Here is a 27,844-nt window from a genome sequence, read left to right on the forward strand (position 1 = left end):
TCAGTTAAATTTAAGATTTCCATTGCAGAAGTTCAAATAAACCCACAACATGTTGAGAGTGCAAACATTTTCAATGACAGGAATTTATTAATACAAAAATAAGAGAAATACAGAATGTATCTACACGGAGAATCGATGTATGCTGAATTGCTTTACACACAACTACACGTACATGCGCACTATTGCACAAACAGTATGCCGAGAGTACATATTTCATACACAATGGCATGAAGCGAAGGACAAGAAAGGTTATTTTTTTTAAATGATGTGATTTAACAGGTACATCAGAAGCACACAGAAAGAATCCCATGCGCAACCATATCCTGCATAACCAGGAACATACAGTATAAGCCTGTTATTTCTGCTGCATTGGCAAGACTATGAGGAAAATTGATCTTGAAAAAAAAAAGTCAAGTCAAACACTAGATTGTGGTTCATGCCTTCTTGAAAAAGCAAAGTAAACAGATTATCAACAATGTTTTTGCATCATATCATCTGTCACCTCACAGTCCTACATCTCATCTAAACCATAATCCTCCTCTGGGAAGTCTCCCACAGTCACATTCAGCGGCTTTACGAACGCCCCGTAGTTCTGCTCGCAGTCAAAGTAGCGCTTCCCTTCGCAACTGTGACGAAAGAAGAAAAATAGAAAATAGAGTACAACAAAACTACAAAGTAGGCACGTTAAATGTGTGCAGAATGGCACTCTAACCTGCCGTCGTTCTTCCCCAATGGCTCGTCATACTTGACGCCCACCCAATGGCCTGGCTTGAAATCTGTTGTGCCTAGAAACACCACAAGCAAAACAAAATTCACAATATGCGCTAATCTTCATATTTTGCTAGAAAAACTGTTGAAAGCTATTTTTACAACTGTATCCATCTTATTCCTGAGGGCTTTGATGTAGGAAGAATTGCATACGTCACAAGAAGAATATCAGGGATGATTTTTATGTGTATGGGGGACATGACACTTTAGTATTACGGTAGTCAACTTCTGAAATCATTACAATTATTGCCTTCGTTTTTGGGATTTTTATGGACTGGAAGCGTTTTTGTCATTCAGCTACATTAAGTTGTAGTGACAGCCAATGGAGAGGAAGTGTTTATATTCATAAAACCCAAAATATTTGTAGTGGTTAAAGTTGACATAAGTAGAGATGTTCACATAAATTTTGATCAAGATTGATCAGTTTTCTGACAATAAGTGACTAAGCATTTTTTTACATTACCAGTAGGTGTTACACTGCCCCAGTCCATTTGGACTAAGACCATTTGGCTTTCCACAATCAGAATTTTGGAACCGATCGCCGATCTTGGGGTGACACTCAAAATTAATTTGCAGTGCTAATAATAGCAGAAACAGGCAGCACAAATGCAGCATGTAAGAAATGGATGCTTCCCTCCATTTCTGGTTTTGTGTTTTCGGTGCCGCCCTTGTCATTTATGTCCAATGGGAGCACTGATCACCACACACGATGTATTTACAAAATATGGTTCACTTGCTAAAGGTACAGTATGAATACGAACCGGACCAAACAAACAAACAAACAAAAAAAGAATAATTAGGTTTGCTTTTGTACCCGGACCAAGAAAATACATTTCAAATGAAGGCTAATAAAAGATTCATTGACAAGGACGAAAGACATTTTCACTTTAGAGTGATTAATGAACCTATGTTTTTGGAATGTGGGAGGAAACCAGAATACCCGGAGAAAACCCATGCAGGGATGGACAGAACACGCAAACTCCACGCAGTAAGGCCACGGCCCATAATTTTAGTTAACTAGTTAGTCTTCATTTACAATAACAACATTGCCCCGCACATGATTTTTGGCGATTAATATTGAACACATTTCATATTTAAGATTGTCAGCTGGGACCCATTTCAGATTCTATTATTGGGAGAATCCACTCATAATACATCTCAGACAGAAGGATAATCTTATAAAACAGCGGTCAGGTGTTTGACATCCTTGGTCGAGAAGGGGCAAAATCGAGACAAAAACAGTTAGTGTCTTTACGTGTGTATCCGATCTTACCGACATACATGACCGTGCCAAGTTTTGTGGGCTGCCCAGGGACTTGGACTTGGCATCGGCTGCCCACGGAAATGGCTTCAGCGGCTGCTTGCTGCTCCTGTTCCCTCGCAATGCTCTCAGCTTTCTTCTTGGCCATTTCCTCCTCATTGTAACGTCCTAGGCTTTGCTTCTTCATGAAGGATCTCGCCGAGTCTAAAGTGGAGAGAAAGCCGGGGCGGATAAAGTCTCGATAAACTGTTCCGGCTCCGATGGTGATCTTTTTGTGAAGCAGGCTATCTAGGTATGATATCTTTTTTAAAAAGAAAGTTCACTTGCCTGATTTCTTTTCATAAGCATCATCTGACAGAACAAACTTCTCCACTTTGGTGACGTCAGTAAACTCTCCCAATTGGCCCCCACTTCGATCGATAACCTGAAGAGGAAAATGAGATACAGAAAATATATGTTTTTTGTGCCATCGAGCCTAAATGGAAAGCACACTGAGCAACACATTGGAAGCTAATGCAGTTCTATGCGATGATGAATGAAAACCTGAGTCGGAGGAAAATTAAAATTATGCTTATTATAATAAGTATCACCTGTGTAAAACATCCTTTCAAAAAGTCAAACCTTCAAAATAAAAACATTCAGTGTAATAACAGTTTCCCCACACGTTATCAGGCAACATGGTGGCTTATGGAACAGTCACAGTCATTAAACGTGCAGAAAATAGCTTGAGTGCTACTGCTACATAGGAGATTAGTGAAAGCGTGTAAACGTAAAGTGTGCAAAGAAAGTGTGGTGAAAAACTGCGATTATACTGTATTGCTTTTACTGCGGAGTCCTGCCTTTTCACAGGATGTTACACCGAACCTGCTTTAACTTGTCTAAATGTTGCTCAGCAGCCCAGGAGGGTTGTTTTTGCCTTGAGTTGTTCAGTTGCTCAAACACTCTATCCTGTTTTCTCTCTCTGTTCGTCCTCTGTCCCTCTACTCTGTTTCTCTATCTCAACCACTGAAACCAAAGCCCTGCCCCGTACATGTATTCTGCAGTCATCATCCACAGGATAAGAGCCCAGCAAAGCATTGTCGTCATCCAGCTTCTGCAACAGCGTGTCTGATGTGCTGAACAACTCCAGATCCATGCTGGAGGCAGGAGCACCCACAACCATCTCCAGTTTTCCCTTTTAAATATATAAAAAAAAGAATATGTAATACTAGTATCTCTAGAGACAGTTGAGGATGTTGTTAGGTGACTGATAATGTAACGCACCTTAATAGATATAGACTTACCTTCAGTTCTGCAATAGAGAGCCCTCTATCAAACCTTCGCTTCACCTCAAAGGAGGATATGGTGGTCGTAAGGCGCACGTTAACAGAAGGATTGGTAATAACACTTATTGAACCATCCATCTTTTTGATTGCTTGGTTGCTGCAAGGATGCTGGTTGAGAACAGAATGAGTGAAAATTAGGAAATGTAGACACACCAGCAAACTAATACAGTACTGTACTGTACAAGACTTCATAGCAAATCAAACAATGTATACAGCGTAGAAACTACTAGTGAACTTAGATAATCATTGACAGTCTCCATTTCACGCAATGAAGTAAAAAGAAAGCCATGGTTTAGATTTACGAGCGAACCACCTTTAAAGCTAAACACACGACGCGTTGGCAGCTTGGATGGCTAACATCGGCAACAAAGAAACACTGAAGATGCACTAATGGTTTGATTTTAATAATAGCTACTTACAAAGATGTTTCTTTTGAGTGAAACCGAAGTTTAGTAGCACAGTATATCAAAACGGATGAATCTATGGGTCACGTTGATTTTTGTTTTCCGTAGCGATGTGTCAGCTACTGTCAGTATTTGGTGGTACTTGCTGGAAATGACATTCCGGTTTCCGTCGTTATGTTCCCGCCCCTATAGCTTTAGATAACCAATCATGTGTAAGCACGAACAGTTCGACAAATGGCGTTTGAAATCTGGCGGAAGTGGAACGTAAAACCGCCTACTACGTGTAGTTGACATATTGATAACCAATCAGAGTAAAGAATTGTAATTACCGTAAATCTCATACAATGGCGCTCGACAATACTGTACCAGTAAACACAAACCAAACGTAAAAATTGTTTCTTAGTTTCGACCGATTTAACATTTCCACAAGAATAACATGCGTATATCGTGAACGAGCTTTACAAGACACAAAAGACAGAAGTCAAGATCACATCAAATAGATGACATAAAGTGGCATTTGTTATGGCATAACAAAACATACATCAAGGAACCTGAAGCAGACAATCAAATAGATGACATAAAGTGGCATTTTTGTGGCATAACTAAGCATACATAGAGGAACCTGAAGCAAAACAAGTTTCAATAAAGACTAAGATAAAGTCACTTTTGGAATCAACACTGTATAACATGGCAAAATAACACGCAAAACCGACGGCAAATATATTTAGGGGAAACCGAAAACAGGAACAGGCGTGCGCAATTTCATAAATGCGTCTTTAGCGAATAAAATAACACCAGGGCGGGTGGATCAATGATTTACAGTCTTATTTCCTAACTTGTTCAGCTTGTTGAGGGGCGAAAGGGGGCGCGTCCTCGCTTGGTTGTCGCGCTCGGCTCCAATGGTGCAGGAGAGAAAGGGGAGCGAGGAGGCGGAGGAGAGGAGGAAGGGGGGGGGGAAAAAGTTCAAGCAAAAAAATGGCTTCCTTGTCTATGGAGTCGACAGAACAATCCGACAATAGCGCCGAGGAGCCCACCGCCGCGGAGGACGAGAAAGATGCGGAGCAAGTCGCCGAACGCCTGCTTCAAACTTTCCAGCTCTCCGCCGTGAGTTTTTCCACGGAGCAAGTCTCGTGTTTGTGCGAGGCCCTCCTGCAGGCAGGCAATGTGGATCGCCTGTGGAGATTCCTCTCCACCATCCATCCTTCGTCCGAGCTGCTACGTGGCAACGAGACCCTGCTCAAGGCCCAGGCTTTGGTGGCGTTCCACAGGGAACATTTCAAGGAACTCTACGCTTTGCTGGAGAGCCACGACTTCCAGCCGTCCAACCACGTATTCCTGCAGGACCTCTACCTGAGAGCCCGCTACAAGGAGGCGGAGAGGTCGCGCGGCCGCAGCCTGGGCGCCGTAGACAAGTACCGGCTCAGGAAGAAGTTCCCGCTACCCAAAACCATCTGGGACGGCGAGGAGACGGTGTACTGCTTCAAGGAGAAGTCGCGCAACGCTCTGAAGGAGTGCTACAAGAGCAACAGGTACCCCACGCCGGACGAGAAGAAGAACCTGGCCAAAGTCACCGGACTGTCCCTCACGCAGGTCAGCAACTGGTTCAAGAACCGGCGGCAGAGGGACAGAACCCCGCCTGGGACGCACTGCAAAAGGCAAGAACACACACGCACACGAATCCATATTGTTAAGTTCGAGTTCGTCCTTCCTTTTGTTGACCTCCGTTTGTTCCTGTCTATAAACAGAGCCAGTCCGTCAAGTCAATAAACGCACGTTAGAGGAGGTGACAGCAGAGCGTGTTGCTTTGTTATGAAATGTGAGAAGCGTCATGGTTCAAGTCTCCTGCAACACAATCTGCTCTGTCTGGCACACACGTTTTAACATGACAATAGCAAAGGGATGTTTTGAGAGAAAACCTTTTACACTACGCACCGGCCAAAAAAATACTTTGCACTCAAATTAAACCCTGGCCAACATTGAAATACAATCGGCCAAAGTGCTCGTGATTTAAATATTGGAAGCCACTCAAACATTATGCAGTTCGAACAGCAACACAGCACTTCAGTACAGGAAAATACAATACTTGAAAAATGTCTCCCACACAAAAAAATCAATTAAAAATATACCTGATTAAATATTTAAAAACAAACACATTCTTAAAAAGAAAGTCGATGAAAAATGTTCTTTACAATAATCCTTTTTTATACGTGGCATTCTGATTAATATTGTCTTTGTGAAACATTACTGAAGCAGCAAAACCTGTTTCGAATCCATCTCAGGTGGCGGCCATTTTGCCTTGTACTGCCACTTGCTGCTGACTGAAAATGACATCACAGTTGCTCAGGGCTCAGGTAACAAACAATCATGCCTCACCTGTTTTCTGGGTTTGGTCATGTGACTTTGCAAAAGACTGCTAAAAGTACAATTACTGATTTAACACCTTTATGTAAAAGTAAAAAAGTACACACTGGGAAGAAATTGCATTACACACTTCTAGCTGTCCATCATGTCTGATGATGACACTTGCTCCAAGGGAGGGGAGGATGGGTAGGGGGGTGGGGGTGGGGGGGGGGGGGGGTCAGCAACTCTGTCGCTGGTGCCACTTCTCGTGGGCATAGAGACCGATTCTTGAGCCGCAGACTCGACCACAGATGGAGCAAGGGAAACCGGATACCAGGGGGGTACCAGCTGCCCGCTGGTGTCGTTGAATGCGTTTCTCGGTTCGTCTGGCTTGGTTAATTTTGTGTATTTCAGAGATTGCAGTAGCACAAGTGATCTGCCAGGTTGGTCTGTTGAGTGCAAGTGTTTCAAGCTGCGTGGGGTTGATGTTGGCTCGCTTTAGGAGGTCCCTGCTGTAGTCCTTGAGGCGCCGCTTTTGGCCCCCAGCAGAACGCTTTGCACCTCTCAGTTGGCCATAGAGGACCTGGCGGGGCAGGCGGTTGTCTGGCATGCGAATGGTGTGTCCAATCCACCGAAGATGTTTTTTCGCCACGGCCGCTTCCATGCAGATGGAATTGGTGCTTTCGAGGATGTCTGTATGGGGAATTCGATCTTCCCAGGACAGGCCAAGGATCTTTTGCAGGCAGCGGATGTGGAAGGCTTCCAAGGTAGTAATGTGCCGGCGATATGGAGTCCATGACTCTGACCCGTAGAGCAGAGTTACACACACACACACACACACACACACGTTAATAGTACGAGCACGCAACTTAAATAGAAATAGAGATACTTGTTTAAATAAAGATGCTATTAAAAATACAAGGGCAAGGCAATGTTATTTATAGCTCAAATCAGAGGCAAAGAACTTCAGTAAGTCAAGGAAGTAGTAATAGAAAACAAATACAAGAACATTGAAAATACAAAAGGAATTAAAACAGGAGACTAAATAAATTTGTGACAGTAAAAGAGAATTTGAAAAACAAAGAATATTGTGCATTCCTAATCGCAAAGAGACTATTTAAATGGTAGTACATGAGAACGCTGCAGTAAAACAAATGTTTTCAGTCCTAATTTGAATGAAGTGGCAGTTGGAGCGGAACTCTGGTTTCATTCAAGAAGTTTGTTCTACAAGTGAGCAGCATAGTCATTAAATTCCGCTTCATTTTTTGTAGTTCTGGTTCTGGGAAACCACAATAGATCTGATGCAGATGACCCGAGGGGTCTGAATGCTTCAGAAGGAACTCATAAATATGTGAACCAGAAGTACTGATTCAAATGACTTTACTTAAGTAAAAATGGAAAAAGTACAGACTCTGGAGTGCACTTACCACTCTGGTTTGTCTTCTGTTTACCTATTTTGACAAAGGAAGGAGTTGAACGTCCAAATGTCTGTTTTCGCATGCACGGTGTAAAAGTAAAAAGTCGTCATCATATGCTAAAGTACAAATACGTGAAAAATCTACTAAAGCACAGGATTGAAGTACTTTGTTACTTCCCACCATTGGAGTGTTAAAAGGTACGAGTGACCTTATCGTATCATATGGAGCTTTTTGTGGAGGTCTGGTAGATATATACGTACCGACTTCACGGATTTTCCTCTTTCACAGGGAGTTTTGGCCCCCATTCACCACAATAAGCGAGGGATCACTGTCATCCATTTTAATGCAAAATATAATTTCATCCATTTATTCAATCTAATAAATCAATAAAATGCTACAAAATATTGAATGTGACAGACCTCATTAGATTTGATGCATTCTATTAAATCAAAAATGATTTGCCGGTTCAAATGTTTTTTCGTTACATGCCCACAATTTAACATGAATTTATAAAATAAATAAATGGATGAATAAATAATGTCAGGGCGGCCCGGTAGTCCGGTGGTTAGCACGTCGGCTTCACAGTGCAGAGGTACCGGGTTCGATTCCGGCTCCGGCGTCCCTGTGTGGAGTTTGCATGTTCTCCCCGGGCCTGCGTGGGTTTTCTCCGGGTGCTCCGATTTCCTCCCACATTCCAAAAACATGCATGGCAGGTTGATTGGACGCTCTAAATTGTCCCTAGGTGTGAGTGTGGGCGTGGATGGTTGTTCGTCTGTGTGCCCTGCGATTGGCTGGCAACTGATTCAGGTTGTCCCCCGCCTACTGCCCGAAGACGGCTGGGATAGGCTCCAGCACCCCCCGCGACCCTAGTGAGGATCAAGCGGTTCGGAAAATGGATGGATAAATAATGTCAAGCATGTCATTTTCAGTGCAGTGGTAGTCGGTCGCTTTTCACCACCCAGAAGCACCGCAGTGCGCCTATTGTTTACTAACAGTATGCCAAGGTCTGTCAGAAGAAACCACAATGCATGACACCACACCAAAGAGGCGGGGTGTGAACAGATAAGAGCAACATTATCTTATCAATTGAAGGTTCTGTGGTGGTCTGGAAGATGTGGACTTTCCCAAAACCAGCAGCCTAAAAAGATCCAAACTAGCTTATAAAAGACTACGTTAGGTACATAATCTAATGGGATCCAATACAAGAGTTGAATCGCAAAATTCACCTTTCAGTATTGATTGTATTATTGTGATTGGCACACCAGAAGGTGTTTCCAATGTGTGTTTGTACATGACAAGCTAAATTTATGTTCAAGCGCTTGGATTGGACACTATTAGAGGGTGTAGGGGCCACACTGTTGTCGTAGTGGTTAGCATGTTTGCCGACGGGATTTTAGTCGCCACTCAGTGATGTCAGGCATGCATCGATTGGGTATCTATGCACAACGCGTTGTGTCTATGCACACTGCACTTGCAGTGGCACAGAAACAATTTTTATCTACATTTGGAAGAGGCCTGATTCCGATCTGAAGATCGGGTTTTTTCGATCCCTGTAGTATGAATCCAGCCTTCGTGATTATCACCCCGACTTCTTACGCCTATCTCGCTAAAAATACATTGTTTATTCCTTTGGTGTTTCAGTGAGTCTGATGGAAATCACAGCAGCGAGGATGAGGCGAGTACCATGGACGAAACCCCAGACAAAGCGGACGAGCCCGCCACCTCCAAGGCCTCTGTCATCTCGCTCTCAGCGGTCAACTGTGCCGCGGCAGGTCAGCTCATTGTCAATGGCTCCGCCGGCTTCCTGACAGCTTCCCAACCGTTAATGTTCAACGGTAATTCCCTCATCCCCGGTACCGGCGCTGGTGTCATCATCAACGGGCTGAGCATGGGGGATGGCCAGAAAGTCACCCTGAGTCAGGTGGCCAGCTCCCCTTTGATACTGAACGGGGCTCAGGTTCTAGCCAAACCAGAGGTTCCGCAGCAAGCAGTTTCCTTGGCAGATCAGCAGATTTTGCCAATAGTCACAAAGCCAAACAGTCTTCCAGCCGTTGTCCTGAGCACAAACAACTCGACGGTCTCCAACCCAACGTCAGTCATCACTCTTCCCGTGCAATCGAAGAGCCAAAGTAGCAGTGCAATGGATTTCATCGCCGTGCCAGAAGACATTATAAAACAAGAAAGCAGCCAGCCAGATTGTTCCTCTTTGTCTTTGTCTCCCTCGCCGCCAAGCAGCCTTCCTTCGCTAGTTCTTACACAACCCCCCTCGTGCCAGGAGGCCCTCCCTTCAACCGCCTTGCCCATCTCAAGCTCTGCCTTGTCCCTCCCGAGTCAGCAAGGAGAATACGTCGTTCTTGCCTCTTCGGTCCCTCAGATAAACCCTTCTGGCTCACTGGTCAACTCCAGTAACTCCACACCTCAGGTCTTCTCCTTGCCCCAGGTGGTGCCTTCCATCCAGGGCATACCAGTATCCCAGTTGGTTCAACAACCCTCCGTGGCACAGGTGTCCCAAGGTCCTCAGCTAGTCCCCGTTTCCCCTCTCACATCACCTACAATCAACTTCCAAGGCCTTCCGACAATGAGCAGGCAGCGGGATGCTTCTACACCACTGGCTGATGGTTCCACAACAATCGTGTCCATCTCACAGGTACCCAGTACTCCTCTCCCACAACAAGTGACACGCCAACTCGGGGCCCAGGCCGTCAACTCCTCACCCGTGAAACTCCAGACGCCACAGGTCATTTCTATCTCCTCCCCAACACAAGTGGTTCCAGTACCTCAAGTGAAATCCACCGTACCGGCAAAGTTAGTCCCTCTAGCCGTGCCCCAGCTGGTGCCGGCCTCGTCCATCCAGACATCGTCCGCCATCTCGTTCCCCCAGGTGGTTCCTGCCAGTCCCTCGCTGTCCGTGACCTCAGCTGGAGTGCCTATGCAACTCCTGGCTTCAGCGCCAGGCGGGATCAATCAAAGTCCTCTCAGGATAAACCAACTAAGACCCATTCAGAGTCTGGGCCCAACAACCAATGTGATCCCCGGTATGCATCTGATGAATTCTGGGATCATTCAGATACCTTCGGCAGCTCAAGGTGAACTCACAAAAATGAATGGCCTGCATATGGTAGTGTTCATTAGACACAATGTTAACGCTTGCTTTTTTCACCTCTGTTATGATTAAATACTAAAGGGCTCTACAAAACAAAACCTACAATAAGTACTATACCAAAAATAGCATGTTCAAGAGATGTGTGCACAACTCACTCCAGTAAACACATCCATAGATATATAAATAGGTCTATATGACTTGCTCCCTGCACAATGTGACAATGGTGGATGCTAAGCTAACATCCACACTTTCTATTACATTTGAAGGGACGCACTCTCCTGCTAACATGGCAGCCAAGTTTGTACATACATTTTTTTTATGCGAAAGTGGCCCCTGTTGACATGGCTGCTACATTGATGCGCTTTTTAGTCTGCTCTAGTCTACTTAAAGTCTGTTTTTATATAACTAGAGAGCAGCGTAAGCGGGAAATGCGTGACCAGTCTTTGTCTGTTGATGCCGCCACAGTGCCATTTACTGGCGTTGTGGTGATTTACGGCCAATTCTGGAACTAACAGATTTGGAATTGTACCTTTTGTACAAAACAGCATTTTGTTTGAGTGCACTGGACACTATTTTCTATCCCGTAAAATCAGGTGCCTTTTGGTCCCGGGTCCGTTGAATCAAGATTTTACTATGGTACAGTTTAGGTTCATCCTGAAATTTATTTGGGTGATCACTTAGTTCAGTGGTGTCCAAAGTCGGTCCTCAAGGGCCGCTGTCCTGCCTGTTTTCCAGCTCTCCCGGCTGCAACACACCTGATTCAAATAATCAGGAACGTTCTTATGCTGCTTCAGAGCTGGCTGATGAGCTGATCATCTGAATCAGGTGTGTTGCAGCCGGGAGAGCTGGAAAACAGGCAGGACAGTGGCCCTCCAGGCCCGGAGCTGGACATGCCTGAGTCTTAGTTCATTGGTGGCACAATTTTCTCAGTATTCACACAATTTCTCCAAGTAATAATGCTGACAATCTTAATATTGCTAACCATCTATGATGTTCGTCTGTGGTAGGTAACCTTCTTCTTGGTGGAAGCCCCTACTTGAGTGTCCAGCAAGGGAAGCTGATTCTGACCATTCCGGCGGGCTTTCAACTTACCAGTTTGCCTCTGAAACCAGTTCCTGACCCGTCCCCTCTTCCCACAAATGGTGTGAATCTGAGTCCCACACCTTCAAATGTCCCTGTAACCTCCCAGCTTTCGACAACCCCAGATCAGACCACCAACATCCTCGCAACCCCTCCACTGAACTTCCTCAATCCTCCTGCTCCGTACTACTCCGCAGAAACTGGAAGTACAACCACCCAGACGTCTGCCATTTCCTCCTCGACCACGCCAGATCCGTCAGTCGCCCTTACCACGCCAAACGCTCTCTCCCCGGAGAGCATGCTCACCCTCAGTCCCATGTATGGAGGGGGTCTGACGCACAACATGCAGTTGTCCCATCCGACCTGGAGCCCCCTACCTCTTTCCACCTCGGCCGGTTTAACTCTGTTTGATGGACGAGGGAAGGGGGACCTACCTGTAGATCCAGGTCTCTTGGGCCTACCGGGTGGGGAGGCGCTGCTTCTGGGGAGCACGTCTCCGGAACAGGACACCAGATCCTCACTAGGGCATCCCGAAGAAATCGACGGGGACACCAAGATTCTGACTCAGCTTCAGTCGGTTCCCGTGGATGATGATCTGGGTTTGTAGACTTGTTTACCTAACACATCTGAAAAAAAAGACTGCCACACCGTCCCAAAAAACCCTATGATATAGTGCCTGTTAGTTTATCTGCTTGTGTTGTTCACAACCATCGCAGCCTCAGCTGACACTGAAAAAGATGTATTTTCTGCAGCTTTCATGGACAACACGGGACATCCATTCATCCGTTTGATACCGGTTAATCCTTCCGAGCCTTGTGAAAGCCGGAGTCTTTCCCAGGTGACTTTGGGTGAAAGGCAAACTACAGCCCGGATTGATCGCCGGTCATGGACCGGGCTCTTAAAGTCAAGCATTCACACCTCCAATCTGAGTGAGCTTGAAGCCATCGTACACCAGCCACACCAAAGTCCAAAGAGCAGTGCTTTTTAAAGTGTGAGCCTATACATTGAAAATCATTGCTTGATGTTGGCAAAATTTCAAGTCGGGAGAATTTTCTTCCGACATATCAAAGTTATTTTCACACCAAAATAGCTGCACGCTTCTTGCAATTTGTATCATTTTAGCAAGACAATTACTGCAGGTTGTGAAATTTCAGGGAAGCGATTTCTTAAACACTTTGGATTCATATAACAATGTAATGACTGCACCTTGCTTCATTTTGTGATACTGTCTCATTTTAGCAAGACAATTAAAATTGCAAGACATGTAAAATTGCTAGTTTTCATAAAACTGTCTCCCTTCAGCAACACAATAAAAGTTATTGCAATCATGCATGTGAACAGCACATTGATACCAAAGGTTTCGTAAAACCGCCCAACCTCGTATGAACTCTTGGTAAGCAGCGGATTTTCTGGGTCCTATTTCCTACTCCCATTTTAAGGTTAGTAAATTTAACAGGCTTCCAAATACTGTATTTATCATTTATATTTCTCCAGCTGCTGCGCCTCCTCTGAACTCCTTTGACATCTCGCACTTTGAAAAGCTCTGTTCAAGGAAACTGCATCCAGATTGAATTATTAGCCGACGGCATGCAAGGAATGATCATGACCTCGCGGCTGATGCACATCTTTTCCGCTCCACTTGCACTGTGGATGTTTGTGGCTTTTTGTTAGCAGTGTGGTCATAGTTAGTTTTGGAGGCAACACAGTAAACTATTCACCAGACCATCTGGGAAAGGCACAGGTCTTGAAATAGTTGGGTGTTGGCTGACATGTCCAAAAATGCAATTTGTTTTTCATTATTATTTTTTGTAATGTATGATGTACTACCAAGGAGTCCAGATTTTTATGTGAAACACTATATATATGTTTTTAAAGCTTCCAGGGACGTCCAGTTATATGTTATGAGCTGCATTTACCAGTTATGTAACACAGCTGCCCTCCATTTTTAACAATATTGACTATGCAATTTTTACTTATAGGACACTACCGTGTCTCAAGTTGGTTAAAAACTTGGGAGCGCAATGAAAGCTTTACATTTGTAAACTTGACATCATGATGCTGCATGACACAAAAAGACGATAAGTGCCTTATATTAAAGCTTACACGTTTCGAATAAAATGTTTTGAGATGTCTGCAACCGAACGGGACTGGTTAGGATACACTCGTTCATGTGTGGGTTTTCGTTTCTGGTTAAAAAAAATGTATTGATTTGTTTTCTTTGTATATTTTGCACATTTCATTCATACAATGTTTACGCCGTGTTGCTATGACAGCGCTTGGATATGTGATCACTTTGGGGTGTATAAGTGCGGAAAAACTTATACAATTTTAGTCTGAAGTGGTCATGTGAACCTTCCACTGTCAGTGGTGAAACCTTTTGGCAATTTATGGTACACACAAGAAAACAATTAAGGGTTGTGTTACAATTATGACTTTTTTTGTTATGGTAACATACAGTGGATGTAAAAGATCTAGACACCCCTTTTTGTCTTGGTCTGACTATGATTTTCTTGTAAAATGGGATTTGAGCAGAGGTGTGTTGACTTTTTATAAAAGGCTGTTTTGTTCGTGCATTTAATCTAAAACTCATGTGTCCATTGGTGTTTTGCGTTTTATTTTCGATGGGGGGGGGGGGTAAAATTTTCGAGAAAATATTCATTTTAATCACAATGGCAAATGTTCAAAGCGATCACCTGTTGGATCAACTGTTAAGAAAAAATGGTAGCATCCCGTGGACAAATCATTTGTTAACGGAGTATTTAAAGAACAGAACAATAAAGGGAAATAGGAATTTTTATGGAATTTTTATGTCAATATACGGTGTACAAGCCATTTCTAAGCAAAATCAAATCGACACGACAGCCTGTGTGGGCTAATGCACATTTGTTGTCTTTCCTACCTGACACACACACACACAGAAAATGAACTCCAGCATTCACCAAAGATGTTTTGACAATTTGATCGTGTTTGAAAAGGGATCACTTGTGTCTTGTTCTCTCCTTTTTTGTATCAAATGCATTCTATTTTTTATATTACACGATGATGTAATAAAGTTCATTTATATGACCTCCAGCGATATTTTCTTCTTCAAATGTTTCCATTTATTATCTCTTAAATGTTACATTCCCAACCAATGCTAGTGTGGTTTGGGAATTTAGCCAATTCCACTCTATTTGTATGAAAACTATTCATGCCCATCCTTGAGCACATTACCTTCGTGGAGGGGTTTGTGTGTCCCAATGAACCCAGGAGCTAAGATGTCTGGGGCTTTATGCCGATGGCAGGGTCACCCATGGCAAACAGATCCAAGGTGAGGGACCACACAGAGCACGGCTCACAGACCCCTCATTAACTCATTCAGTACCAGCCAATTCTGGACCAAGTCTGAAAAGACATTTAAAAACGTCTTTGGGAGTGAATGCATTAAGAATGAAAAACATTGGACATAGTTTTCTCTTGCCCGGGACGCGGGTCACTGGGGCCCACCTCTGGAGCCAGGCCTGGAGGTGGCGCTCAAGTTTAAATGGCTGTTAACCCATTTCTTTTGTTTTCGACAATTATAATGAAAGGCTTCCAGTGAATTTGCCTTAAAAGTTTATTTCTGGTCATCACGTCAACCTTCCATGAAGGCTCAAGCACATTCTAGTTACAGTGCATACTGTATTAAACAGGCAGTACAGGATGAGCCAAACGTTACTTTCCATTTCAGGTACCATTACGGGAGGCCATCAGCATTTTTTTAAAATTAATTTTTGTAAACACCATTATTACCGCCTGGCAAGATGTCTTTCTGTGCCTAAAAGCAGTTCAATTCAATGCAGCCCTCCGAATAAACTTTCCTGGGGGGTGTACGCAAATGCTACCTCGAAAAGTTTAGTGTTTCATCAGTGGTGGTAGCTGCGATCTTGTTTCGAAAACAAAAAAAAAACGTAACATGACTACCGTAGCAGTTGAGGACAGAAAAACATCTTGTCAGGCAGCCATTTTGCAGCGCTACTCCAACGCCAATTGGGGACGGCGGCGTGTTTCTAAGTAGTGCAAAGCCGAAAGGCTGATGGCCTCACGTTTGTCCAAATGATACCTGAAATGATACCGAAAAAAAGGAAACAGACAGTGACTTCATCGTTAAAAACCCATGGTCCCCAAACTTCCAGCTTCAAAACTTGGTCCTGAATTACATCATGTATGATCTTGGGCTAATCAGATTTTGACGGTATGACAACAGGGATGAAAAATATTGTGGTAACAGACATTACAGTCCCAGGTCCAAACTGACATTTTTATTGTGTCAACACCATTTACCCCCACTGAACACAATAACCTATTTTTTTTGGGGGGGGGGGGGGGGGGGTAAACAAAATATAAAATATTTAGCAAAGAAGAAAGGTGTAACACGTTATAATTTAAATGTTACCGTTCTTCTGATCTAATTCTTTGCGGGTGGGTGTCCCATCACCGGTGAGCTATTTTTCGAGCAGACCCATTCGTAGTCATTAAAAACCATAACTTTTTAAAACCATTGTAAACCATCAAACGGGCCGTAATTGGCCCGTGTCCCATCATGTATTGCAGTTACCATCGACGGAAAATAAGAAACCAAGCACACGACATGAAACGGTGTGCCTCCTTTGTGGACAATAAATAGCGTAACTTGGTGGCCGTGATCCTCGGTGTGGAGTCGGTCAAATGCTCAATTTGTTTTCCGAATGCATTTCAGTGTTAAGACATTGACCCCAAAAAAATGTAATGAGTGCATCTCATCGACATAGGATGACATGTAATGCTAAGGACTTGTCGAAAAAAAAAATCACAATTGTTCTTGATGACATTTAGGCAGTAGCAGTCATACTTGACCTTGGACATCAGTGTGTAGATCTTTAGATAATAATAATAATAATAATAGATTTTATTTATAAGCGCCTTTCAAGACACCCAAGGACACTTTACAATAACAAAAAACACAAAACAATACGGGTTGAGCAGCGGCAGCCAAAACTAGATGGTGTCCAGTTGACAACGTCACTTTCTCACTCCGGCCCTCGTTGCTCCATGAAGGGCGACTTCCTTTCAGCAGCCGTCTCGCCGCTGACGTGCAAATTCAAGTACCCTCAGAGCTATTCAGAAGTGGCCTTCATAAGCCCAAATATTCGGCCAGGAACACGGCCATGATTTTGGTCAGATTCTCCACGGTGGGACGATGGAGGTTCTCCTCGGTGTCGTCCAGCGTGTGCCAGACGTTCGGGAAGGGTGTGGCGATGACGTGGAGAACAGGCACGCCTGGAGGTGATGCACAAGGAAACATGTGGGACATCTAGCACAGAGTAAAAGGTGGCTGGCGCCAATATTTCGTATTGAACGTGACGAAACTGGCGATGTTGATGTCGTCTGATGAACTGTCCATTGATTATTGTCATACACATGTCAATTGCTTGTATCCATATCCAGTGGTTCCTTGACTTAAAGAGTTGATTCATTCTGCGACTATGCTCATCAACATTAAAATGAATTAAAATACCACTAATACGCTCAAGCCCCCCCATTTTTATATATACACACACTTTTTTTAAGCAGCGTTCTGATCATATTGTACTTTATAAAAAACAAATACAATCAAATAATATGTTAAGAATTAAACTGCTGCTCCTTGCTATGTGCGCAGAGGGGCAGTGTAAAACAGACATTTGAATGAATACTCATGGAGACGGTCACAGCTCCTAGATAAACTACAGTAACGGCCGTTCTTCGCAGAGGATAAAGAAAAGATGCCGGTTGACCGAAGTCCGCCTCAGGGCTAGATCTACAACAACATTTAATGGCAGACTCCCAAATTCTCTCCTCCGTTTGGTTAGACGTAATCCTGCTCATCAACGAGGCAAGCAGTCAGCAAATGCCGGAAAACATTATCGCTCATTTTATTCGTAATATCTATTTGTTCAGTTGTATCTGTTTAAGTACAATACATTTAGATTCAACCTTGAAGAACTGTTTTTGAACTTTTATTTAGGAACATTTTTATTTAACTTCTATTATTAGCTGCAATACATTTTAACTGAACTTAATTTAACAACATTATTTTCCTTTCGTATTTTGAGTGCAGTATAAACCGTGGCTTACAATAAAATTAAATGTTTACTTTTTCATAATACTATGCATGACACAGCACATTTCTACACCGCCGTTAACTCAAAATATACCACTCGCAATATTAAACACCTTTGGACATTTTCGAACTGATTATTTAGTTTGTCAAGACACGTGCATCACAGGCATTCACCTCGCCGAAGGAAAGGTATGTGATCGTCCTCAACCAGTCCAAAGTTTAAGTCCTTCCTGAAGTAGGTCTGCTCTGAGGGGTGCGACGCCAGCAGACCTTGACGATGGAGGCGCTTCTCTATCAACAAGAGACCAATGTAGGATATACGCATTGAGTACATTTGCTTACATTTGTAACATCTGACCTCCCCGGTCCGTGTACCTGTAGCGATCAAATGGGCGAACCAGCGTGCCGTGTTTTCAAAGTGGTTCACTATCATTGGATTGGGAGAACCCAACAGGTCGAGTAACACAAAGAGGTCCTGAAAAGAATGGAGGGTTAATTCATGTAGTACCTTGACTTACAATTTGTTTTTGTTTTTTTGCACATTATAGCACAAAGATAATGACATTTAAACTTTCTTCCCACCCACTAAAAAGATATAGGCAATTTTTTTTCACTGTGTAGTGAAGTTTTGAAAAAAAGTACCAGTAATAAAAAGAGTCAAATGTCATGCTTTCACGAATTTATTTATTGTTGTTAAGAAAGAAAGTCGTTATTTTATTCATTATTGTATGTATGTTTTAAATTAATCCGTTATTGCAATTTTATTCAGCATTGGCCTTAATTTTTTTGTTTAAATCCGGAAAAGTGGTTAGGACTGCACCACTGTGTTGTGTTTATTATTTTACTTTATGTTAACTGTTTTGTGAAGCGCTTTGTTACAGCTGTCGCTGTTGTGAAAGCGCTATATAAATCTGCATGTATTGTATTGTATTGTATTATTGATCGGTCCCTATTTTTTAATAAGCAAATTGGCAATCAATATTCAACTTTACAAAAACATGTTGTAGTGAGATTATTAAATAAAATGTAAAGAATTAGAATGTTTTTGCTTCAATCTAATGGACTCTGTGCTGCTCCTTGTGTTCTGCATGGTTTGGCCACATGGTGGCAGTATAATATGGATATGGTCACAGCTCCTCAGTCGGCTACAGTTAATATGAACTGAAATCTGGCTAATTGGACAACTTAAGTCAGAGCACTCATTTCTCTTGGCACCGCTGTATATCATCAAATCCTATACAAACAACAATCTCTTAAAAAGTCTGCAATACAGCCTGGTCACAAACGATAAACTGCGATACAGAGCGCTGAAATGCTGTATTCCTCACCACAGCTTGTATCTGGGTGGTGGACACGGCGCCCGCAGGGTGAGGTGTGGCGGCCATGCGCTCGGCCAGGTGACGGGAGCCGTACAGCGAATCGGTGGCGGTCCATTTCCCGAATGCCTCTTCCCCGTCAAAAAAGACAAGCTGCAGGGTTACTGGAGGTTTTTCTTTCTGAGAACAAGAGGATGAGACGGTTGTATTGACATGTACGATTGATTAAGGGACGCAAATGTAGTTTGGTTTGACATAACCATAATGAATTAATTAGCCCATCCCTGCTCTATATAATGTAAATGTATGCTTAATTATATCATCATGACATCTGTGTAGTCATTGAAAAATCAAAGTCAGTGTGGATGTTACAAAAGGTTAAGAACATACACATGCGACCGCTACACTCACTTGTGTTTTGAAAGACTTCAGCTTATTATCCAGAGCAGTAGCCAGCTCCAGGATCATGGCACAGGGCACCGCCGAGTCAGTGGCCCCGACAAACTCCCTCCGTGAGGCCCGGTTGTCCGGAGGCAGTGCTTTGGTGTCGTAATGGCATGCCAGCAGCAGCCTGCGAGGTGCCAAAGGGTCCAGAATGGCGATGACATTTGTAAATGTAACTTGTCCTTTTGGGGTGGCAGCCGAAAAGGGGTCCAGGTTTACGTCCCAGTTGGCGGACAGGGCGGACAGAGTGGCTGTGATGTGCTAGAGGTGAGGGGACAAGTGGGGTGGGGGTGAGGGGGGCAAAAAAAAAAAAAAGTGCTTCATTTGAGCATTTTATACACAGTACATATAGATTTTACTGTGCTTAAATCTATTTAGACATATTTCAGTATATAAATGTAAAAAAGCTGTAAAAACTAAAGCCATAAGACAAACCCAATTCCATTGAAGTTGGCACGTTACCGTAAAAATAAATTAAAAACAGAATACAGCACCTTTCAGCATGAACGGTGCCTTCACCTATGTGTAACTTACCCATGCCATTGCCACTAACACAACCCCACACCATCACAGACGAACTGTCCAAAAATGTTATTTTCCTCTTTGCCTCAGAGGACACGACGTCCTCAATTTCCCAAAACAATTTGAAATGTGGACCCGTCAGACCACAGCACACTTTTTCACTTTGCATCAGTTCGTCTTAGATGAGCTCGGACCTGGAGAACTGGCGGTGTATCAGGTGTCCAGTAAACCATTTACTGACATTAATTTTCCGAAGTGTTTCTGAGCCCAGGTGGTGATATCCTTGAGAACATTGATGTCAGTTTTTGATGCAGTGTCGGCCTGAGGAATCAAAAGTCACGGGCATTCGATGCTTGTTTTTCAGCCTTGCCGTTTACATGTAGTGATTTCTCCAGATTCTCTGGAACTTGTTATGATATTATAGTTCCTCAACTTAAATCTTTTGTCCCAGCTTTTTCTTTGGATGGTGTTGCAGCCATAAAACTCTTAAGTTAATGACGAAAAACAAATTTTTTTTTATCAGTTTAAACATGAAATATCTCAAGATTGGAGTGTATTCAATTCGATATTGGTTGAACATGATGTAAATCATTGTATTGTTTTTACTTATGTTTAACACAACATCCCGACTGCATTGGAATTGGGTTTGTAAAAATGGTCTCTAGAACTAAATTACAGATTACAACACACAAAATAAATCCAATTAGGTTTACCTGCCGCACAGTCTTGCTTTCTTGAGTCCCGGGCAGCCTCTTTATCAGGATAGGCCTCAGGTGAACGTCCCACAGGCGACTTCCATCGACTTGGGAGGCCAGGTGGTGGATTTGAGTCGCAGTGTACTTGGTGGGCTTGTGAGACCACTAGAAAGGTGGTAAAATATGACTTAAAATTCATCAATGTCACATGAAATGTACTTAAAAAAGGGATACCATTAATTCATGTACCTGTATCAAACAAGTTGTCCAATGTTAGTGAGATCCCCAATAAGACACCGCTTATCATTCAAAAGTGTTGTTTGAATCAAGGTTAACTTGAAATAAGTTACATTATATAGTACACTAAGAATGCAATTGTAAAAATGTTTTTCTTGCATAGCAAAAGAGTGAATTTTAAGAAAAAAAAAGTTCATATTCACAAAAGCGCACTGAAAAAAACGTACCAAACCGTGATCCAAAAACCGACCTCTGGACAATATCACCGTCTTTATCACTTACCACATACCAACATGCAACATCATAATCTTCAGTTTTTTTTTCTTTAATTACTTATTTCACGAAGTCCTCTTCAATGCTGCTTTTTAAAAATTTTACTTTGTTGTTTCTATATTATTTCTGCACAATAATAATCGTGTAAAAAAATTAATACATTCTGAAAAGATGACGTGCATTACAGTCACATGTAGGAGCCATAGTACATTTTACATAAACTTCAAAGTGAACACTCCAGTGTATGTAAAGACACATCGTATGTTTGAAATTACTTGACAGGCCATCCTAATGTTCCTCTACAAGAGTGAGAGGTTCTTGTGTTTTGCCCCCATTCGTTTCACCTTATCTTTGTTCAGATCTGCAACCTGGACGCGCTTCGCATTGGGGACGTTGATCAGGTAAAACGCTAGCGCCAGCGCGGCCACCAACGCACCGAGGAGGCACAACCGCTTCAGCCGGTCACAGTCGTTGCTCTGCCGCGGGGGCATCTGCCGCCGGGAGGACTTGGACATAAGAGCGGCTACGGAGGTTTTCTTATCGACGGGCTCCAAGTCAAACAACTACGTGTCCGTGGATGGAGCACGTGATGGGGGGCAAGTAACACAAGAGGCGGGACATGATTTGTTGGAACAAGCTTTACGTTGTTGAAGCACTGAGGTTTACGTTCACAGAACATGTTGTAACATGCTGTTTTGAATGGAACGCAACCTTCTCGTCAAAATACATCATTATCGCCTTGCTAATTATTCACAAAAAATGAATAAAATGCAACTCGTTTTGTGGTTAGCGCAGGTATGTAAAAATATGGCCACTTCCGGGTTGTTGTGACTTTTTTTAAATGGGGTTTATTATCAACATTTTCTGAGCACTAGCGCCTCCATTTGGTATGTAAGTGTAGGTCGCATTGACGCAATTCATTTTTTATCAGGTTCATTAACGAATGCAACATGACACATTTTCCTTCAATTTCATTTGCCCTTGTTCCAATTTTATACTTAAACCTGTTTGCTTTGGTCTAATTCCAGTTTTATGTCTAAACCATTGGTTGCATTTCATTCCCAAATGGCGTTTACTTCTGTTTTTCAACATAGTAGGCCTATACTTTGCCTCCACCTACTGACCGATTTAAACACTAATAAAATAAACAGTGAAGGCTCGCTTTACCGTTTTATGATGATCAAGAAGTCCGACACGTTATATCAGATTCTGTTTTGTTTTATGATGGGTTTTTTCCCCTTTATATTTTTGTTGTCGTCGTATTGCTTTTATACAGTCACGTTAAGAGATGCGAACATATGGTGGACTAATACCAATCCTAAATTTTCTATCTCAGAACTGTTGAATTACATTTGAAAATATACTCATTGGCATTGGTAAGCAAGTTGTAAGGGAACTGTAACCTAAGACAGGTGTTAATATCTGGACATGTCACTGTTGTCTTATGTGGAACACAAAATAAAAAAAAATGACACGGATTTAAATGTATCATTTAACCACACAAATAGCAACAAAATAATCTTACTACTACAAACATGGTTTGCCAAAAGTAGGTGTACAATACACTTTATAATCTTTTCCTCTCAGGGTTATGGTTAACTACTACTACTACTACTACTACTAATAATAATAATAATGCAATGCCCTTCAGTGTCACATAGGGACAGGCAGGTCATCGCACGGTGCAGACTGTTTAGCACATCCGCCTCACAGTGCAGAGGTGCAGGGTTCGATTTCCGACCCCGGCTTTCTTCATGGAGTTGCATGTTCTCCCCGTGCCTGTGTGGGTTTTCTCCGGGTACTTCTGTTCCCTCCCAAATTCCCAAAACATGAACGGTAGGTAAATGGAACACTCTTAACACACTTGTCCGTAGATTGTGAGTGTAAATGATTGTTTGTCTGTGTTCCCTACGATTGTCTGGTAACCAGTTCAAGTGTACCCCGCCTCCCACCCACAGACAGCTGTCATAAGATCTATCACGCCCGCAACCCTTGTGAGAATACGAGATCAGATACAGTAATGGATGGATGGATGATTAAACACAGTGTCAATGTTCAACCTGTACCGAATATTACAGTGGTGAATAATATTAAACATACTTTTTTGATAGAAAAGTATTTTTATGAACAGCGCTCAATACTTTTTTAGTTTGTATTTGGGAGTAAAAATTTGAGAACCCTAGTCTTTAACAATAATTGATTGACAACCGAAAACGCGCATTTATGGACTGCATTTTGACCTCACAGATAAACATTTAATGTAAACATTTCCCTGACTTCCCTCAATTTTATTTTAAATACAGTACCGGTAATAAATACACCACAACACATTTCCGGTTTTCTTTTCCACCTCCCATTTTGATTTTGACCTACTTTTTCAATCCCGCCATAATTTAATCCGGGAAAACAACCGGAACAAGACACTTTTTAAGGTTGTGATTGGCTCATCTGTTTTAAGAACCGCCCTTTTCTGGTGAATGTGCTTGTCGAACAGGAAATCCTTTGTGATTGGCGCGCACGTGTTACGAACCCTGCCTTTCTCTATGCCGATTGGTCAATGTGTCAAACCTGGTTTCGCTTCCCATCTCTACAAATATACCGTCACCGGGAGTTTTACGGATCAGGGGTGACTTCTTCCCGCGCTGTCTCCTGGACAAAGACTCACGACACTCGGCGGCAGAAAGGAAGCGTTGACGCCGCGGAAAGGACGATTAGGAGTCGCTTTGTGGGAAGACCCAACTAAACCACACACTGCCAAGATGCATGTGATTAAGAGAGGTGAGTGCCAACCGGACGGTTTAGCTGCTGTCTCTCGAGGCCGTCCGCTTCTCATCGCTCATATCCTCACTAATTTTCTTGTTACAAGACAAAAAAAAAAAAACATTTTGTGGTGTTATACCTTCGCGATTAAGTAGTGTTGTCACGCGGGACAAACTCGAGTTTGTAGAGTGTACACAGTGTTCGTAAGCATTACTGTACACAACAGCCAATGAGTTCTCTAGTTGGGTTAAATGAAACTCAGCAAGCATATTCGGTTGAAAAAAAAAACAACGAACAACTTATAACGATACAGTCGTACAGAAGTTGATGTAATATGTCGTTACTGCGTCGTTCTACACAAATTTTCCCCAATGCCTTTGTCAACATTTGGCGCCAAACTGTTTATGTAAAGAAGCGCATGCGCACACTGAACCAGAATTTTGCTTATCCGTCCGTACATGCCTGCCCTGAATGTCATTCTTTCACCCCGATTTTTTTTTCCACAATGACCCAAAATTCCCAAATGAACGTACAGTATGCGAAGCGATACATGGAACAAAAGAAAATCGTCTATATTCCAGAGTTTGTGTACCCTGGGGCTGTCGGGTACAATAGGACCCATGTCCACTAACATTTATTTTAGATTCACCAATGTGTTCAATTACGGGAAATTGTGCTAATCTTGTCATTGCACATACGATAAATGACTGTGTAACAGTTTTGGGTGGGGGGTGGATGGATGTATAAAACCAAAATGATCGATTATACGCAGTACACATTTTAAAATGGTAAACTGTAACATATTAAAAACTGCATTAAAATACTTTGAATAAAGCCGTTGTCAAAACTTTACAAAGATGGGAAAATGCAAAAATTTCTAATTGTTGGTTGTAACGGCGACTGTATGATTGTGTTCCAGATGGCCGCCAAGAGCGCGTCATGTTCGATAAAATCACCTCGCGCATCCAGAAGCTCTGCTATGGCCTCAACTCAGACTTCGTGGACCCGGCTCAGATCACCATGAAGGTGATCCAGGGCCTGTACAGTGGTGTGACCACGGTGGAGCTGGATACACTGGCGGCCGAGATCGCCGCCACGCTCACCACCAAGCACCCCGATTACGCCATCTTGGCAGCTCGCATCGCGGTCTCCAACCTGCACAAGGAGACCAAGAAGGTGTTCAGCGATGTCATGGAGGACCTTTTCAACTACGTCAACCCGCTCAATCGCCGTCATTCGCCTATGATCTCCAAGGAGACGCTGGACATTGTCCTGGAGCACAAGGACCGCCTGAACTCGGCCATCATCTACGACCGCGACTTCTCCTACAATTTCTTTGGCTTCAAGACCCTGGAGCGCTCGTACCTGCTCAAGATCAACGGCAAGGTGGCAGAGCGCCCGCAGCACATGCTGATGCGGGTGGCGGTGGGCATCCACGGCGCGCGCGTGGATGCCGCCATTGAGACGTACAACCTGCTGTCAGAGAGATGGTTCACGCACGCCTCGCCCACTCTTTTCAACGCTGGCACCAACCGGCCACAGTTGTCCAGCTGCTTCCTGCTAGCCATGAAGGACGACAGCATCGAGGGCATCTACGACACGCTCAAGCAGTGTGCCCTCATCTCCAAATCGGCAGGCGGCATCGGCGTGGCGGTCAGCTGCATCCGTTCCACTGGCAGCTACATCGCCGGCACCAATGGCAACTCCAACGGCCTGGTGCCCATGCTGCGTGTCTACAACAACACGGCGCGCTACGTGGACCAGGGAGGCAACAAGCGGCCCGGCGCCTTCGCCATGTACCTGGAGCCGTGGCACTTTGACATCTTCGACTTCCTGGAGCTGAAGAAGAACACGGGCAAAGAGGAGCAGCGCGCCCGTGACCTGTTCTTCGGTCTCTGGATCCCAGATCTGTTCATGAAGAGGGTAGAGAGCAACCAGGACTGGTCGCTCATGTGTCCAAATGAGTGCCCTGGCCTGGACGAGTGCTGGGGTGATGAGTTTGAGGCTTTGTACACAAGCTATGAGAAGGAGGGCCGGGTCAAGCGGGTGGTGAAAGCCCAGCAGGTGTGGTACGCCATCATCGAGTCTCAGACAGAGACGGGCACACCGTACATGCTCTACAAGGATGCATGCAATCGCAAGAGCAACCAGCAGAACCTGGGCACCATCAAGTGCAGCAACCTGTGCACAGAGATCGTCGAATACACCAGCCAGGACGAGGTGGCCGTGTGCAACCTAGCCTCCGTGGCGCTCAACATGTACGTCACCCCCGAGCGCACATACGACTTCAAGAAGCTGGCGGCAGTCACCAAAGTCATCGTCAAGAACCTCAACAGGATCATCGACATCAACTACTACCCGGTGCCTGAGGCGCAGCGTTCCAACATGCGTCACCGGCCCATTGGCATCGGCGTCCAGGGGCTGGCCGACGCCTTCATTCTCATGCGGCAGCCCTTTGAGAGCCCCGAGGCGCAACTACTCAATCTCCAGATCTTTGAGACTATCTACTACGCTGCACTGGAGGCCAGCTGCGAGTTGGCCGCCGAGCACGGCCCCTACGAGACGTACCCGGGCTCTCCTGTCAGCAAAGGGATCCTCCAGTACGACATGTGGCAGCGGAAACCCACGCCGCTGTGGGACTGGGCGTTACTCAAGGAGAAGATCGCCAAGCACGGTGTGAGAAACAGCCTGCTGCTGGCGCCCATGCCCACCGCCTCCACTGCGCAGATCCTTGGCAACAACGAGTCCATTGAGGCGTACACCAGCAACATATACACACGCAGGGTGCTCTCCGGCGAGTTCCAGTGCGTCAACCCGCACCTCCTCAAGGATCTCACTGAGAGGGGGCTATGGAGCGAGGACATGAAGAACCAGCTAATTGCTCACAATGGATCCGTACAGGTACGGTGACCATGAATTATTACCTACTGTTGTTTTACGTATCATCTGTAAATAAAGAAAAAGGACCCAAAAAAATCTGCAGTCTAGTGGCTGATGACTGTATTCCTAAACCTCAATCTTGGGTTTTCCCTCTCTCCAGGACATCGCAGAAATCCCAGATGACCTTAAGCAGCTATACAAGACTGTGTGGGAGATTTCCCAGAAGACAGTGCTTAAGATGGCCGCCGACCGAGGTGCCTACATCGACCAGAGCCAGTCGCTAAACATCCACATCGCAGAGCCCAATTACGGCAAACTGACCAGCATGCACTTCTTTGGCTGGAAGCAGGTAAATGTCATGATGCAGAAGGAAGATTTACACCGCACTCCGACAAATGACATGCGTCTGTGATTGGGTCAGAGTTCTTGTTTTGGTTAAAACAGAAGGGCCATTCCTGGGGTAGAAAAGAAACAGAATTGTTTTGTCATTGTAGCACAGGACACAACTAAATGGAACAGACACAACAAGTATTAACTTCTTTAAAATGGCTGCTTGTCATCCATCTGGTCTCAGGGTCTGAAGACAGGCATGTACTACCTGCGCACCAAGCCTGCCGCCAACCCCATCCAGTTCACACTGGACAAGGAGAAGCTAAAGGAGGGGCCTACCTTGACCAACGGCACTACGGAGAAAACCTCAGAGCAAGACTCCAAGGAGCGCAACAAGGCTGCCATGGTGTGCTCCTTGGAAAACAGAGACGAGTGCGTCATGTGCGGCTCTTGAACAATCCCTCCAATCTGCTTCAATTCAACTCCAGCAGTTTTGTTCCAACGAGATTGCTGTTGTTCTTTACAGTGTTAATATTCTCATTATGAATGAAATAAATTAATAATTACCACTGGATGGATCTCAGTCTC

At 44.0% G+C, this 27,844-nt stretch overlaps 4 protein-coding genes across 5 annotated transcripts; 2 read left to right on the forward strand and 2 right to left on the reverse strand.

Annotated features, from left to right (window-relative positions):
* Positions 1–63: 63 nt before the first annotated feature.
* Positions 64–4,740, reverse strand: tbcb (tubulin folding cofactor B). 2 transcript variants are annotated; one of them, XM_086125674.1, is made up of 7 exons: positions 4,595–4,740; positions 3,313–3,462; positions 3,060–3,203; positions 2,357–2,453; positions 2,042–2,233; positions 713–785; positions 64–626 (listed from the first exon to the last, which is right to left on the reverse strand). In XM_086125674.1, the coding sequence occupies exons 2-7, from the start codon at positions 3,430–3,432 to the stop codon at positions 512–514; spliced, it is 741 nt and encodes a 246-aa protein (XP_085981800.1). In that variant the 5' UTR covers positions 3,433–3,462; positions 4,595–4,740; the 3' UTR covers positions 64–511. The 2 variants fall into 2 exon arrangements, with proteins under 2 accessions (XP_085981800.1, XP_085981799.1); XM_086125673.1 differs by lacking the exon at positions 4,595–4,740 and adding an exon at positions 3,774–4,560.
* six5 (SIX homeobox 5) lies at positions 4,709–14,769 on the forward strand. Its single transcript, XM_086125671.1, has 3 exons — positions 4,709–5,413; positions 9,158–10,602; positions 11,627–14,769. Exons 1-3 carry the CDS (start codon positions 4,734–4,736, stop codon positions 12,304–12,306), a joined length of 2,805 nt encoding a protein of 934 aa, XP_085981797.1. The 5' UTR covers positions 4,709–4,733; the 3' UTR covers positions 12,307–14,769.
* A 507-nt stretch (positions 14,770–15,276) lies between these two features.
* Positions 15,277–21,901, reverse strand: qpctla (glutaminyl-peptide cyclotransferase-like a). Its single transcript, XM_086125672.1, has 7 exons — positions 21,631–21,901; positions 20,795–20,941; positions 19,527–19,820; positions 19,128–19,295; positions 18,175–18,274; positions 17,974–18,090; positions 15,277–16,976 (listed from the first exon to the last, which is right to left on the reverse strand). The coding sequence occupies exons 1-7, from the start codon at positions 21,799–21,801 to the stop codon at positions 16,831–16,833; spliced, it is 1,143 nt and encodes a 380-aa protein (XP_085981798.1). The 5' UTR covers positions 21,802–21,901; the 3' UTR covers positions 15,277–16,830.
* Positions 21,897–27,830, forward strand: LOC147197387 (ribonucleoside-diphosphate reductase large subunit). Its single transcript, XM_086125670.1, has 5 exons — positions 21,897–23,122; positions 23,216–24,064; positions 24,966–26,947; positions 27,087–27,275; positions 27,501–27,830. The coding sequence occupies exons 2-5, from the start codon at positions 24,046–24,048 to the stop codon at positions 27,708–27,710; spliced, it is 2,400 nt and encodes a 799-aa protein (XP_085981796.1). The 5' UTR covers positions 21,897–23,122; positions 23,216–24,045; the 3' UTR covers positions 27,711–27,830.
* The last annotated feature ends 14 nt before the right edge of the window (positions 27,831–27,844 follow it).

This window comes from Hippocampus guttulatus, chromosome 12, assembly GCF_054856545.1.
Source record: "Hippocampus guttulatus isolate MCC_2025c chromosome 12, RoL_Hgut_1.0, whole genome shotgun sequence".
Lineage (NCBI taxonomy): Eukaryota > Metazoa > Chordata > Actinopteri > Syngnathiformes > Syngnathidae > Hippocampus > Hippocampus guttulatus.